This window comes from Benincasa hispida, chromosome 9 (assembly GCF_009727055.1).
Source record: "Benincasa hispida cultivar B227 chromosome 9, ASM972705v1, whole genome shotgun sequence".
NCBI classification, from domain to species: Eukaryota; Viridiplantae; Streptophyta; class Magnoliopsida; order Cucurbitales; family Cucurbitaceae; genus Benincasa; species Benincasa hispida.
Genome location: NC_052357.1, coordinates 1929626 through 1941696, shown reverse-complemented (window position 1 = coordinate 1941696; position 12071 = coordinate 1929626). Strand labels below are relative to the sequence as shown.

The 12071-nt window shown below is 32.1% G+C and overlaps 2 protein-coding genes across 3 annotated transcripts; one reads left to right on the top strand and one right to left on the bottom strand.

The window, feature by feature from the left end:
• The first annotated feature begins 300 nt into the window (after nucleotides 1-300).
• Nucleotides 301-3047, top strand: LOC120086500 (auxin-induced protein AUX22-like). The gene is made up of 3 exons (XM_039043182.1): nucleotides 301-748; nucleotides 1242-1335; nucleotides 2726-3047. Exons 1-3 carry the CDS (start codon nucleotides 373-375, stop codon nucleotides 2808-2810), a joined length of 555 nt encoding a protein of 184 aa, XP_038899110.1. The 5' UTR covers nucleotides 301-372; the 3' UTR covers nucleotides 2811-3047.
• Nucleotides 3048-4389: 1342 nt separating this feature from the next.
• LOC120087138 (D-glycerate 3-kinase, chloroplastic) lies at nucleotides 4390-9044 on the bottom strand. 2 transcript variants are annotated; one of them, XM_039044033.1, is made up of 12 exons: nucleotides 8653-9044; nucleotides 6568-6953; nucleotides 6256-6335; nucleotides 6086-6137; nucleotides 5965-6006; nucleotides 5785-5863; nucleotides 5675-5712; nucleotides 5518-5586; nucleotides 5358-5432; nucleotides 5052-5168; nucleotides 4922-4972; nucleotides 4390-4813 (listed from the first exon to the last, which is right to left on the bottom strand). In XM_039044033.1, exons 1-12 carry the CDS (start codon nucleotides 8849-8851, stop codon nucleotides 4670-4672), a joined length of 1332 nt encoding a protein of 443 aa, XP_038899961.1. In that variant the 5' UTR covers nucleotides 8852-9044; the 3' UTR covers nucleotides 4390-4669. The 2 variants fall into 2 exon arrangements, with proteins under 2 accessions (XP_038899961.1, XP_038899962.1); XM_039044034.1 differs by having other exon boundaries at nucleotides 5675-5706; nucleotides 8653-9043.
• Nucleotides 9045-12071: the final 3027 nt, after the last annotated feature.

Sequence of the window (12071 nt, the reverse complement as noted above, 5' to 3'; positions counted from 1 at the left end):
GTATCAGAGTCTATAAAACTCAAATTGACATATCTAGTTTAAAAAAATTAAGATCCGATCCAAGAATTATGAATGTAACGTAGGGTATTTAAAAGATTTTAAAAAAAGAAAAAACCTAAACATAAGTCCTCCATCCAACTTATTATGTCGGTCCTTAATAGTGTCTTAGGGAGCACCAAGACCCCACTTTTGCTTCTCATCTCAGCGACCGCTAACCCCTTAGTTGACCTGTCATTGTTCCCCACTCCCTTCTTCAATTCTTCCCATCTCTTTTTCTATATAACCCTCTTTCATTGTCCAATCCTTTCTCATTTTTCCCATTCCCTATACCAAAAAGGAAAAAAAAAAAAAAAGACTCCTCCTTTCAACAAAATGGCAAAAGAATCCCTTGGACTCGAGATCACCGAGCTTCGTCTCGGTCTCCCTGGCAACGACGACAAAAATGAGAAGAAACGAGTCTACGCTGACATCGTCAATGAGGATGAGCCAGCCCGAGACGATGTCGAGCAAAAGAATAGCATGACGATTAAGGGACAAGTCGTGGGGTGGCCACCGGTATGTTCATATCGAAAAAAGAATAGTTTTGGAGAAAAAGAATCGACATTGCATGAGAGTGAGAATTCGAAAATGTACGTGAAAATTAGCATGGATGGAGCTCCATTTCTTCGTAAACTTGACTTGGGTTCTCATAAAGGCTACTCGGATCTTGCCCTTGCTCTTCAAAAGCTCTTTGCTTGCTTTGGAACTGGTAATTAAATTCATTCAAACCTCTATGACCTAGCCCTTTGTTATATTTTTTTTTCCCTCTTTTTTCTTAATCATTTTTTAGGATTTATTTAGTAATTAACATGTCCATAATAAATTCACAAATAAATGATTGAGTTAGATTTCTTCCCTCGAAATTTTGAGAATTTAAGATAGAGGTTGTTTTATATTTGATAACATGATGAAGCTGTCTAACTAAAAGAATTAAGTAGAATAAAGAAAAATATACACTTGTATTTATTTTATTTTATTTTTTGGTAATATATATATAAAAAATTTAAGTAAATTATTTTAAATCACGAAACTGCTGAAAATATTTACAAATAATAGTAAAATATTATCGTGTATCATGACACGGATAGTAGTTTGTCACGGTCTATCACATATAAACAGTAAAATTTTACCATTTGAAAATCATCCAAAAATTTATGAAGAAATATAATGAAAAAGTAGTGGCAATATTTGTAAAATGACAGGGAAGACATTAAAGCATGGAGAAAGTTCTGATTACGTTCCCATTTATGAGGACAAAGATGGAGACTGGATGCTTGTTGGAGACGTCCCCTGGGAGTAAGTTCACCTTTTTTTTTCTTCTTTTTTTTTTCACTTTCTCTCTCTAAATTCATTTTTCTGTTTACCAAACTCAAATTTTAATTTTTTTAATGTGAGGTTGAAATTTAAATCAATGGCTTCTTAGAATGTGTTTGGAATAAATTTTCAAGTGTATTTTAATCCCTTTTTATCAAAAATATTTATAAATAAAAATGAATTTTTTAAAAACAAATTTTCTGACGTCAATCCAAATCGACCTTTTAGTCGAAAACAAGTGTCTAAACAACTCTAGATTATGATTCATATTATTTCTTTTTCATTATTGATATAATTATATATTATGTTACCAAAAAAAACCTTAGATGATTGTTATTTACTATTATGGTCTTGTATTAGCATGTAAATTTAAGGATTCAAAGCTCTAATTTATTGATCAATCAATATCTATTTTTATCAATTGAATTATGTTCATATTAGTCATCAAATATTTAATTGTTATTATTCTAGAAGAGCAGTTGCAAATATAACAATCAGGTCAAAAGTATTTGCATATATAGTACAACACAAAAGAATTTGTAAATATAGCAAAATTTAGATTTTACTTTTGAAGTCTATTATAGATAGATCATATAATTGGTAAGAGTCAATTAGCGATAGAATCTATCACCAATAAATTTTTCTATATTTATAATTCTTTAAAAATATTACTATACACTTAATTATTATTCTTAGAAATGTTATCTAACGCAATTGTCTTAATCTAAATGAACAAGGACAAAATACAATGATTAATATATTTTAATTTAAATCATATTTTAGTCCTGGAATTTATTATATTTTTATTTAGTCATTTTTTATAAATTTTAGAAAAATAATTTGATCATTATTGTTAAACTCTATGTTGCAACTAGCATAGATCTCATACCAACCTCTTATATTCTCAAACTCAACCTCCCAACCTAAAGTCTAACAAAAAAATTTCTATAGAAAAACCAATAAATAAATAATTAAGTAAAAGTTCAAAGGAAGTAATTAAATATAATAATAATAATATATATATATAATGAATTGTTTTATTATTATTGTTATTATTACCGTTGTTAACGGTGCTTTAAATTGAAGTCTCCCGTCAAAGTCAATTTGATTTGATTAATTGAAGGATGGGCAAAAAGGTCTTTTCACACCTCCCATCCCATTCATTAACTTACACAACATGATACCGACACGAACCAAACCCTAATAATAGTGTCAGCCATTTTACAAAGTTGTCCCTCAATTCATTTCTCCTTGCCCCCTCTCCGACACATACCATTTTAAATATAATATTATATTTTTATATTCTTAAAATAATTATTCTCTAATTACAATTATGATCATAATTAACATAATAATAATTATAATTTTTCAGGATGTTTATTGAATCTTGCAAGAGGTTGAGGATAATGAAAAGATGTGAAGCCAAAGGATTCGCCCTACAATTTAAGGATCTATAAGTAGAACAAGAAAAAAAAAATGCTCCTATATTTCGGTTAATTTTTATATTTGTAATCTTTTTGCTTAATTTTTATGACTCTATTTTGTTCAAAAATAGACATAAAAGTAATTCAGATAATTAATATAGGACCTCTCTATTAATTTGTTTAGTTGATTGTCAATGTCACACATGTGTGATTCTGTTTTAGGAGGGACATATATAAAATTAGATTATAGTAATATATGAAGTTTGTTTACTTACTATGGAACCATTTGGTTTTATTTTGGGTATTCATTTTCAATTATTGATTTCTAGTTTTAGGTTGTTGAGTTATATTAAGGAAATGGTTTGCTTTGGTTGTTTGTCTTTTATTATTTTAATGTTTTTTTCATATATAAATATGATTCCATTTCTATGTAGACAAGTGGTACAAAATTTTAAATAAATGGTTTTTTTTAGTAATTTAAAGGTGCATCTTTTCCATTGACAATTCAAATAAGAGAAAGTGGAAGAAAGGTGCTAAAAGAAAATATAACATAAATCAACCTTTAAGAAAATATATTGTATGAAAGAAGACAAGCCACTTAATTTCTAAAATGTTGTTAGTTCATCATATAACTAACATTAGCCAAGTCAAAAATAGAACGTACAAAGAAAAATTGAAAAATTCTAACTTTAATTTAAGAATAATAATTTTGCCTTAATAGTGAAAGAAATTAAGGTTAAATTTGTATCTAATAGATCTCTAAGTTTTAAAATGTCTCTAAAGAACTACGAGTTTTCAATCTTTTGTCTAATATGTCTTTGAACTCTAAAATTTTCTAATTGATCCATGAACTTTCAATTTTTTGTCTAAAAAAGTTTTGATGTATTAGATATAAAATTAAATTTCATCTCTCCCATACCCATAACTGTGTTTAGTATATTTGTATATTTTACAAAATGTCAAATAGGCCAAAAATCCATTAGACAAAATAAAAGTTCTAAAACTCATTTGACATAAATTTGAAAATTCACGAATCTATCAAACACAGACTTGAAAGTTTAAGAACATACTAGACATTTTTAAAATTTGAATATTAAATAAATACAAAACTAAAAATTCAAACAACTAAACTTAATTATCCAACTTAGTACATCCAAACCTTATTAGCGATATGATCCAATGAACTAAAATCTCATAAGCTCAAAGCATTACGACGACTTGGCCCAAACAAATCCAGCATTTGGTCCTAGGCCCAAACTGTCATCTATTGGACTGACAAGCCCATATTGACCCAAATTTGTAAGGTTGAGACCCCCAAGATTCATGGTAAAAGAAAGTCACTCACACTCACAAAACATAAGAATTAAAATACACGTTTAGTCCTTTTTCTAAAATTTGTATCTTCTAATATGTGAACTTTAAAAAGTATTTAATATATTCATAAACTTTTTTTTGGACCAAAGTGAGCTTAGCTTATCAGTAATTGGCATGACTTTCCTCAAGTCGAAGGTTCAATCTCTTCCCCCTTGCAGATATACAAAAAAAAAAAATTCAATTCTATATTTTATAGAATATTAATTTTAAAATATTTGAAAATTCATAGACACAAACATCAAAATTTAGGGACTAAATTTGTAATTTTTAACGGATAAAAGAAAGTAATATACAATCCACAAGGTAAAAGCTCCTACTTAGTCCCTCATGTAGTCTGAGTAAAGCCCACTTGATTTATTACATACAACAAAAACAGATTGATACAAATGAATGAATAAGAGCTCCTACTTTAGTGAAAAGTAGGCGAGTGGTATCCACATAGGAGGGGTAAAAAAGGTGGTCAAAGAACATATGAAAGCTGATAAAACCAACTTTTAAGTTCATATATAATCTCCCACCTAATAACCAAGAATTGGATTCCTTTCTTCATCAATTTCAACCACAAGCAGATGCTTTGGATCTGACCCACTTGGCCCTTCTGAGTATAACGTGGGAAGATAAGCCTTATAGGCTGGCAGATAACGCGAAACAAAATCTTTAACCTGCAAAACACCACCACACCTTCTCATCCATCCAAACCAACTTTTTTCACTGACATCTGACTATATGCAACTTTCAAACTCTATTTTGTTTCATTTCGTTTTGGTTACCTCTTCGTCGCTCATCCCGGGTTTTCCTGCCTCTCTCATTGCAATCTCTGCCTGCAAATTCATAACACCAGATTGTTTTTTAAGGTTTCTAAAACTCGGTGGTTGTATGTAATGTGTTAAAACAGCTTACCTGCAGACGCCAATAGTAGACGCAACTGGGATCGTTTATCTTGATCACGATCCACGCCTTTATGTACTTATCCCAAGCGTCGTAGTATGCTTTCATATTGTTGTTCACTGTCTCGAGCTGTAAAATTTGGCAGTTCATTTGAGTGAGATTTTCACAGGTTTTGTTTTCCTTTTTTCACTTGATTGAAGAGATAGTGGTTGAGTATAAAAAAAAAGACATGGTAGAGATAGAAATAGATGTTAATGACAGATTTGACAAAGGAGGATCAGCTAGAAAATAAGTTCTGGAAAGTTGAAAAGCTATAACCTGTGGATGAACTGCTGTGACTGCTTCTGTCGGGAGCGGCTTGAAGCCAAGCATCCAGCCTTCGAATAGGACAACCTAGAGGACCAAATTAAAGTTCATGTAGCTAGGTGCAATAAATTTTAAGTTTTTTTTTTTTTTTTTTTAAATTAAAATTTCTTACTGTCAATGGTCCTTCAACCTCTGGCCAAGTAGAAGGATCAGCTCTGTCACCTCTTCCACTGAATGCAGACTGGATTAAACAAAGGACATGGGGGATTGAGACTCATAAGTGGCTGGAATTATATACAAGGACCAAGATAATGGCTATTTGCACTTACTTTATCATATCTGGGGACCTTCATCTTTAAACCTTCATCTTAAAAGAGAACTAAATAAGTAAAAATATCAAAATAGGGGAAACAGAAGCAAAAGTGAAGGAGAAGCTGACCTTCCTTGGTCAACTTGGATAGGGCTGTGAGTGTTTCGACTGACAATTCGAGATCATGACTTCCAGCATTTCCACGAAACTAAAAATAGAAGAAAATAATTAACAGAAGAAATATGGAGGACTAAAACTAGCTTTCATTTAATCTACAATTTAAGAGAAGGAGAGACTGAAAATAGTTACCTCCAGAAGTGCATTTCCAGGATTGCTTTCCCTCAGTTGTGCCTACCATGTAACACTTGGTTTATTAATAGTAATGCAAACCGAAAGCAAATGCTAAAAACACCATAGATAGCTAACCAACCTGCCCCTCGGCTGTCAGATAGAAATCGTCAATGGATAACATAGCAGACTTCCTGAGATAGAACTTCAGTCAGAAATAATATTTTGCCCATTATTTAGTCTTATCAGCTATCACTGCTTCAGCAGATGGTCAGCTCTCATTATGGTATAATTACTCGCATCGCAGCCTACCTGCCTGTTACTTCAAAAAGATAATTGAGAGCATACACGAGTGTCGTTTTTCCACAACCTTGCGGAGCACTAAATCCTATCTGCACAAGCACAACAAAGTGATTTGAAGACAAGGAGTCACAGGAATAACAAACTTTTAGCTCTGATAGTGATAACCAGCGTAATCAATAGGCCTCGGATAAAAAAAATTCCACGAAAGCCTATGCTCATGCAAAACATCTCAATTCCTTGACGTGGAAGAACGCATCAAATAATTATTATAAGCAGGTTTGAAACAAGAATAAAGTAGATATGGGAATTCCAAAAGCATACCACTAAGGGAGGTATTTCTTCTCCTTCTTTAAATGAGGACTGGTGTTGAGAAATCTGATCTTCACACCAAAAAAAGACGGGTATATAGTAATGATAAAATCTTGCTTTTTGAGGAATTGTGAGCTCCATTTCGTTAGCTTTGAATAATCGACAAAGATAAGAGCCATAAGCTAGCCATTTATCTATGGCATCAGCCACATTTTCCGGGCTCATACCCAACTTTTCCATCAAGGGACCTGAGCAAATGAATTCAAAAAGGTCCTCTACAGTGGAAACTTGTGCTGGCTTTGTGGGTAATGCATAACAAATGGAGCCTTGAAAACACTCGATGGAGGCAGAAACACTGTGGCACAAGGAGTTATCTTGAATCCATGAACATCCATTGCCTAGAGTAAAATTCCAAAGAGACGGAAGAGATCAATGATTAAAGCAGTTTGTGTCTACACATTAAGAACGCAGTTGCATACTATACAAGATATGGTAGAACAGAATTGGCCATCAAACAATAGAACTTTAGCTTTCTGAAACTTCACAAAAGCTTCACTACAAATATCGAAAAGTTCATTCATAAAATACAAGAATTCAGAAGCTCTCTCTGATTTCACTACAAAGTACAAACTATATATGACGCTTTCATAAGAATGTCGCTTGAAAGTAGCAAAGCATTATCTCAAGCATATAAAGATCTAAAAGGAACGTGCAAGTTGCAACCTAGAGAGATGGTCATGTCACTATAACAAATGTATAAAAGTTTGGTTCATTACTTCATTTAGAGAAAAGGTCAAGAGACCATGTGAATGATTGAATTGATGACTCCACTCTGACCTCTTCCCCTCCCCAGGTTGAAATGTCAAAAGAATATACCAGTGTTATTGGATTAACCCACCCCTATTGGCAAGCAGAATGATCCATTAAATCTGCATACTTGCAGTAGGTTATGCCAATGGCCTTGGTCATTATGAAGACCCATTCATACCAACGCAACCGTTTCAATCCCATGAGTACACTGAAATGATGTCATACAACCAAGAAGTACAAGGGAAAAGCACAAAGTTGTAGGCTGAGTGTAGAACATTTCCAAGAAACTACTAATAATTAAATGTCGTGTCTTCCCCTCAAGACTTAATGATCAAGGTAGCACATTCTCAACCCATGTTAAGCAGGACTTGAACATTGCTTGACTATTAGCCCTTGAGGGCCCAAACCAACCTTTTCGACACCCTTTAATATAACTGATGGAACACATCTTCTGCTAAGTACCTCATCTTCAAAAAGCCGAGATGGCAATACGAAACTAGAACTACGAAATATTTGCATAGCTCAATTGGTCAAGGCATTATCTGTGTCCCAAAAAGTAAGAGGTTTGAATCTTGTTGAACTCTGAGAAGAAGGGAATATATATATATGGGCCAAAAGTTGATAAGAGACAATAAAGCCCCAATCTCATTTAACAGCAGCCCAAACTATTTGGCCACTAGCTCTTTGTAGGCTTGACCCAAGCTGGCTTAACTTTGCTGTTGCCAGCTCTAAGTAGAACGATACAAATGATAAACCACATATACCTTCAACTACCCACATTTTTTGGACCAAAAAAGATGATATGCCACAGAGAAATGTGAGAACACAGAAAAAAGGGAGAGAAAAAAAAAAAAGGATTACTCTATATGTTACAAACCAAAAACTTCCAAACAACAAGAATGAACAGAACCCATTTCTAAAAACAAATGAAATTGAAAAATAAAATTAACAAAACCAACGATTCATTCATGCATCACGAAACCAAATTTCCATAACTGAAGAACATGTCCCAACAATTTCCCTCCAACCAAACGCATAAAATTTCCATTGAAGTTAACCCATATTTACAAAGTAGCACAGCATTTGAAATTCAAGAACATCTCATAATCTTCCTAACACTCAACAACTAATTACCCTTCACAATCATTTAAAAAAATAAAAAATAAATAAATAAATAAATAAAAACACTCCAATAAACGAAACAGAGGATATCCCAGAACCAAATATACAAAACCTGATAAACACCGATAGTAATCAACAAAAACCAAGTGGGTATAAGGAAAATACCTGATTTGGGCAAATGGGTCTGCAAATAACAGAGTCTAGAAATGGATTGGTTGGTTTTAGCCATCGGAAATGAAGAAGAAGAAACAGAGGCATGATGGGAATACGATGAAGAACGGAATTTATAAAAACCGACTCCATTACTATTGCTACAGAAAAGAGAGGGAAAAGTTGAAGTCGGAGATAGTGGCTGAGTTGCCATTCTTATCTAAAGCTCACTGTGAGATTTTCGTTATCAATTATCATTTCCAAGTCTTCGTGGTTATGGTTTTTGGTCGACTTTTACGAGCCAGAGTGGGAAGGTGGGGGAAGAGAGAGAAAGGAAGGAAAAAAAAAGAGGAGAGAGAGAGACGTAAGCTATGCTGTGCGGATGTGAATTGAGAATTTGAGATGACAATTCTCTTTCGTTCTCTTGAGAAAAATCTGTTCAACATTTTTTCTTTTTTCTTTTTTCTTTTTTTCTTTTTTCCTTTTTCCATATTCAACAAAACTCTGCGTCGGTTCCTTGCAGTTGCACCACATTATTTTATTAATTATTATTATATTTACTTTAAAATGAAAAGACATTTCTCATTTTTAATTATGTATTTATAGATTGATTTACATGCTTGAGTTGTCTCCAGCTCCTACCTTTTTAAATTACTTGACTTATTAAGATGATATATCAACGAGCGAAATAAAATTAATCGTAACAATTGAGGTCTAACATTTAAATCTTCGGACTCCATTTTATCATATCATATATAAATTATCGACTAAGAGTTAGAATTTCAAATTTTTACCCTATATTTTACTAAATTAAAACAAATAATTTGACATGGCATTGAATTCAGTGTTACGTTAAGTGAATTCTTAAAAATGGACTTTTTAAATATAAAAAAAAAATATTTAAAAATATTTACACTTTATAATAAAAAAGATTCAAAAAGTACAACTTTTTGCTATAAAATGTAAATATTTTTTGGATTTTTCTATTTATAAGAATTTTCCTTCTTAAAATTTAAAAAATAAATAAAATAAACATTTATAAACTTTGCTAGGTACTTTTTTAACATTTAGAATCTTAATAGGCAATAATAATATTAAAAATTTAGAGAGTTATCAACCACTTTTAAAATTTTCAAAACATAAAAAGAGGTGGTTTGTTCCGTGGGAGTCCAAGATTCCCATGGAACGGGCATAAGGATTATCAATTTATTTTGTAGTAATGTAAGATGCTTTGACATCAAAGATTCCCACGATTCTAAGATATCTTTATCGAGGATATCTCAAGAGTTTTAGATACCTTCTAAACATGTGTTTCTAGATTCCAGTGTTGAAAGCATTCTCTTTCATTTTTTTTTATATACATACATATATCACTCATCTTTTTATTTTATAGTTGAGATAAATACTATCAACTATGTATTCACTCTCTTTGATTATATTGTGGTAATTTTTATTTTTTTAAGAAATATATTTCAAATTTAAAATTTTTATTTCATAGAAAATCTAAATTAATATATATTATTTAGTTGAAAAGTTATAAAGAAAATAATGCAACTATATTAATTAAAAAATCTTAAATATAAAACCAAATATGTTATATAAGTTTAAATTATATTATATTAGTTATACACTAATGAATAGTCGTAAGGATATTTTTGAAATATTGTGTAAATTTAAGATATTTCCGGGTAGAAATCTATAAAACAAACACAACTATCCAAGTATTCTCATATATCTTAAAAAGTATACCCACAAAACAAACATGATTATCTACGAATGTCAAACATTCTGTAATTCTAGGCATCTATAATTTCGGGTATCTGAAGATTGCTACATACACTATAAGAAATCGCACTTCTCTCGGCGCCCAAAATCGCCGGAAAATAGTGAAAAACGCGTCGAGAGATCCGCTCTCGACGACAAACGGATCGTTAAGAGTTTGATCACGAAAAATCCGTCGGGAGTTATTCCTAGAACGAGGGCATTGGGAGTTCCGCTAACTTCCGATGGTTGGTATACGTTGTCAGGAGTTCTACAATCTCTTCTATGTGTCAAGAGTTCGAGGAACTCTCGACGATCTCTTCTATGCATCGGGAGTTCCAGAACTCTCGACGGGCTGTACCATTCGTCGGGAATTAGGGAAACTCCCAATGTGCTAAAATATGTGTGGGGAGTTCCTTCACTGGTTGATTATTGGCTTTTAATTTTTTTTAATTTGTAATTTGTAATTTTTAAAATTTTGATCTGAATAACCTGTAAAACATCATTAACCAACTCAAACAGATTCACATAATAAATAAAATAAACAAAACGAAGTCCATATTATAACAAATAAATGAACATTTACAAGATAATTTATAAAAAAAAAAAATTGTCTTCAAAAATACATGAAAAGAAATAAGATGGAAACAATGTCAAGAAAAAAAAACATATGGACATAACATCTTCAACAATTATCTAACCTCATCTCCGAACGGCATCCTACAACAAAACAAAAATATTCAAATGTCCTAAACTTCCAGAAATAAACAAAAAAAACTCCAAGTTCAACTTCAAAACGACATTCCTGACGCTCATACACATGTAAAAACGAGTTCAAGCATTCATGAACATCTATAAACACACAAAAACACCAAGGTCAATGAAAAAATGAGTATAAGTATAACCTAACTCTACCCACCCCCCACTACATTCCCAACGCTCATAAATATCAAAAAACACATAAAAACCTACGAGTTCAACTCCCTACCCACCTCCACAACATTCAAACTTCATAAACAAGAACGAACACACAAAGAACTCAAACTTTCCTCCCAAAACAATCTAAACCAAACTTGACCCCCTCCCATACACATGTTCAAACATTCATAAATATCCATAAACACACAAAAACTCCAAGTTCAATGACAAAACAAGTATAACCTAACTCTACCCATCCCCCACGACATTTTCGACGCTCATAAATATCATAAAAACACATAAAACCTACGAGTTCAATTCCCTACCCACCCTCATAACATTCAAACTTCATAAACAAGAATGAATACACAAAGAACTCAAACTTCCTCCCCAAAACAATCTAAACCAAACTCGACCCCCTCCACAACATGTTCAAACATTCATAAACATCCATAAACACACAAAATTCTAAGTTCAATGATAAAACGAGTATAACCTAACTCTACCTACCCCCCATGACATTCCCGACACTAATAAATAGACACACAATAACGACAAAAAGCACATCAAAATCTAGTTGTTTGGCTATCATAATTGCAGGATAGTCAACAATTATTTATCATAAAGCTACTAGTAAGACATGACTACTTTGCTACCATAACTGCAGGATAGCTACATATTAGACAACTAAATAACGAAGTAATCATACCTAATTCGATGGACCTTCTTTCTGCGATCGTATCATGTTTTCAATC

What these genes read in the sequence shown, in the direction of transcription:
- LOC120087138 (XM_039044033.1), bottom strand. Translation starts at nt 8,851, where the DNA reads ATGGCAACTCAGCCACTATCTCCGACTTCAACTTTTCCCTCTCTTTTC. An exon ending in CTGGAAATGCACTTCTGGAG is followed by an intron (nt 5,864 to 5,964) that starts GTAACTATTTTC and finishes TTCTATTTTTAG; the next exon opens with TTTCGTGGAAATGCTGGAAG. An exon ending in CCGGGATGAGCGACGAAGAG is followed by an intron (nt 4,814 to 4,921) that starts GTAACCAAAACG and finishes GGTGTTTTGCAG; the next exon opens with GTTAAAGATTTTGTTTCGCG.
- LOC120086500 (XM_039043182.1), top strand. Translation starts at nt 373, where the DNA reads ATGGCAAAAGAATCCCTTGGACTCGAGATCACCGAGCTTCGTCTCGGT. An exon ending in CTTTGCTTGCTTTGGAACTG is followed by an intron (nt 749 to 1,241) that starts GTAATTAAATTC and finishes GTAAAATGACAG; the next exon opens with GGAAGACATTAAAGCATGGA. An exon ending in GTTGGAGACGTCCCCTGGGA is followed by an intron (nt 1,336 to 2,725) that starts GTAAGTTCACCT and finishes ATAATTTTTCAG; the next exon opens with GATGTTTATTGAATCTTGCA.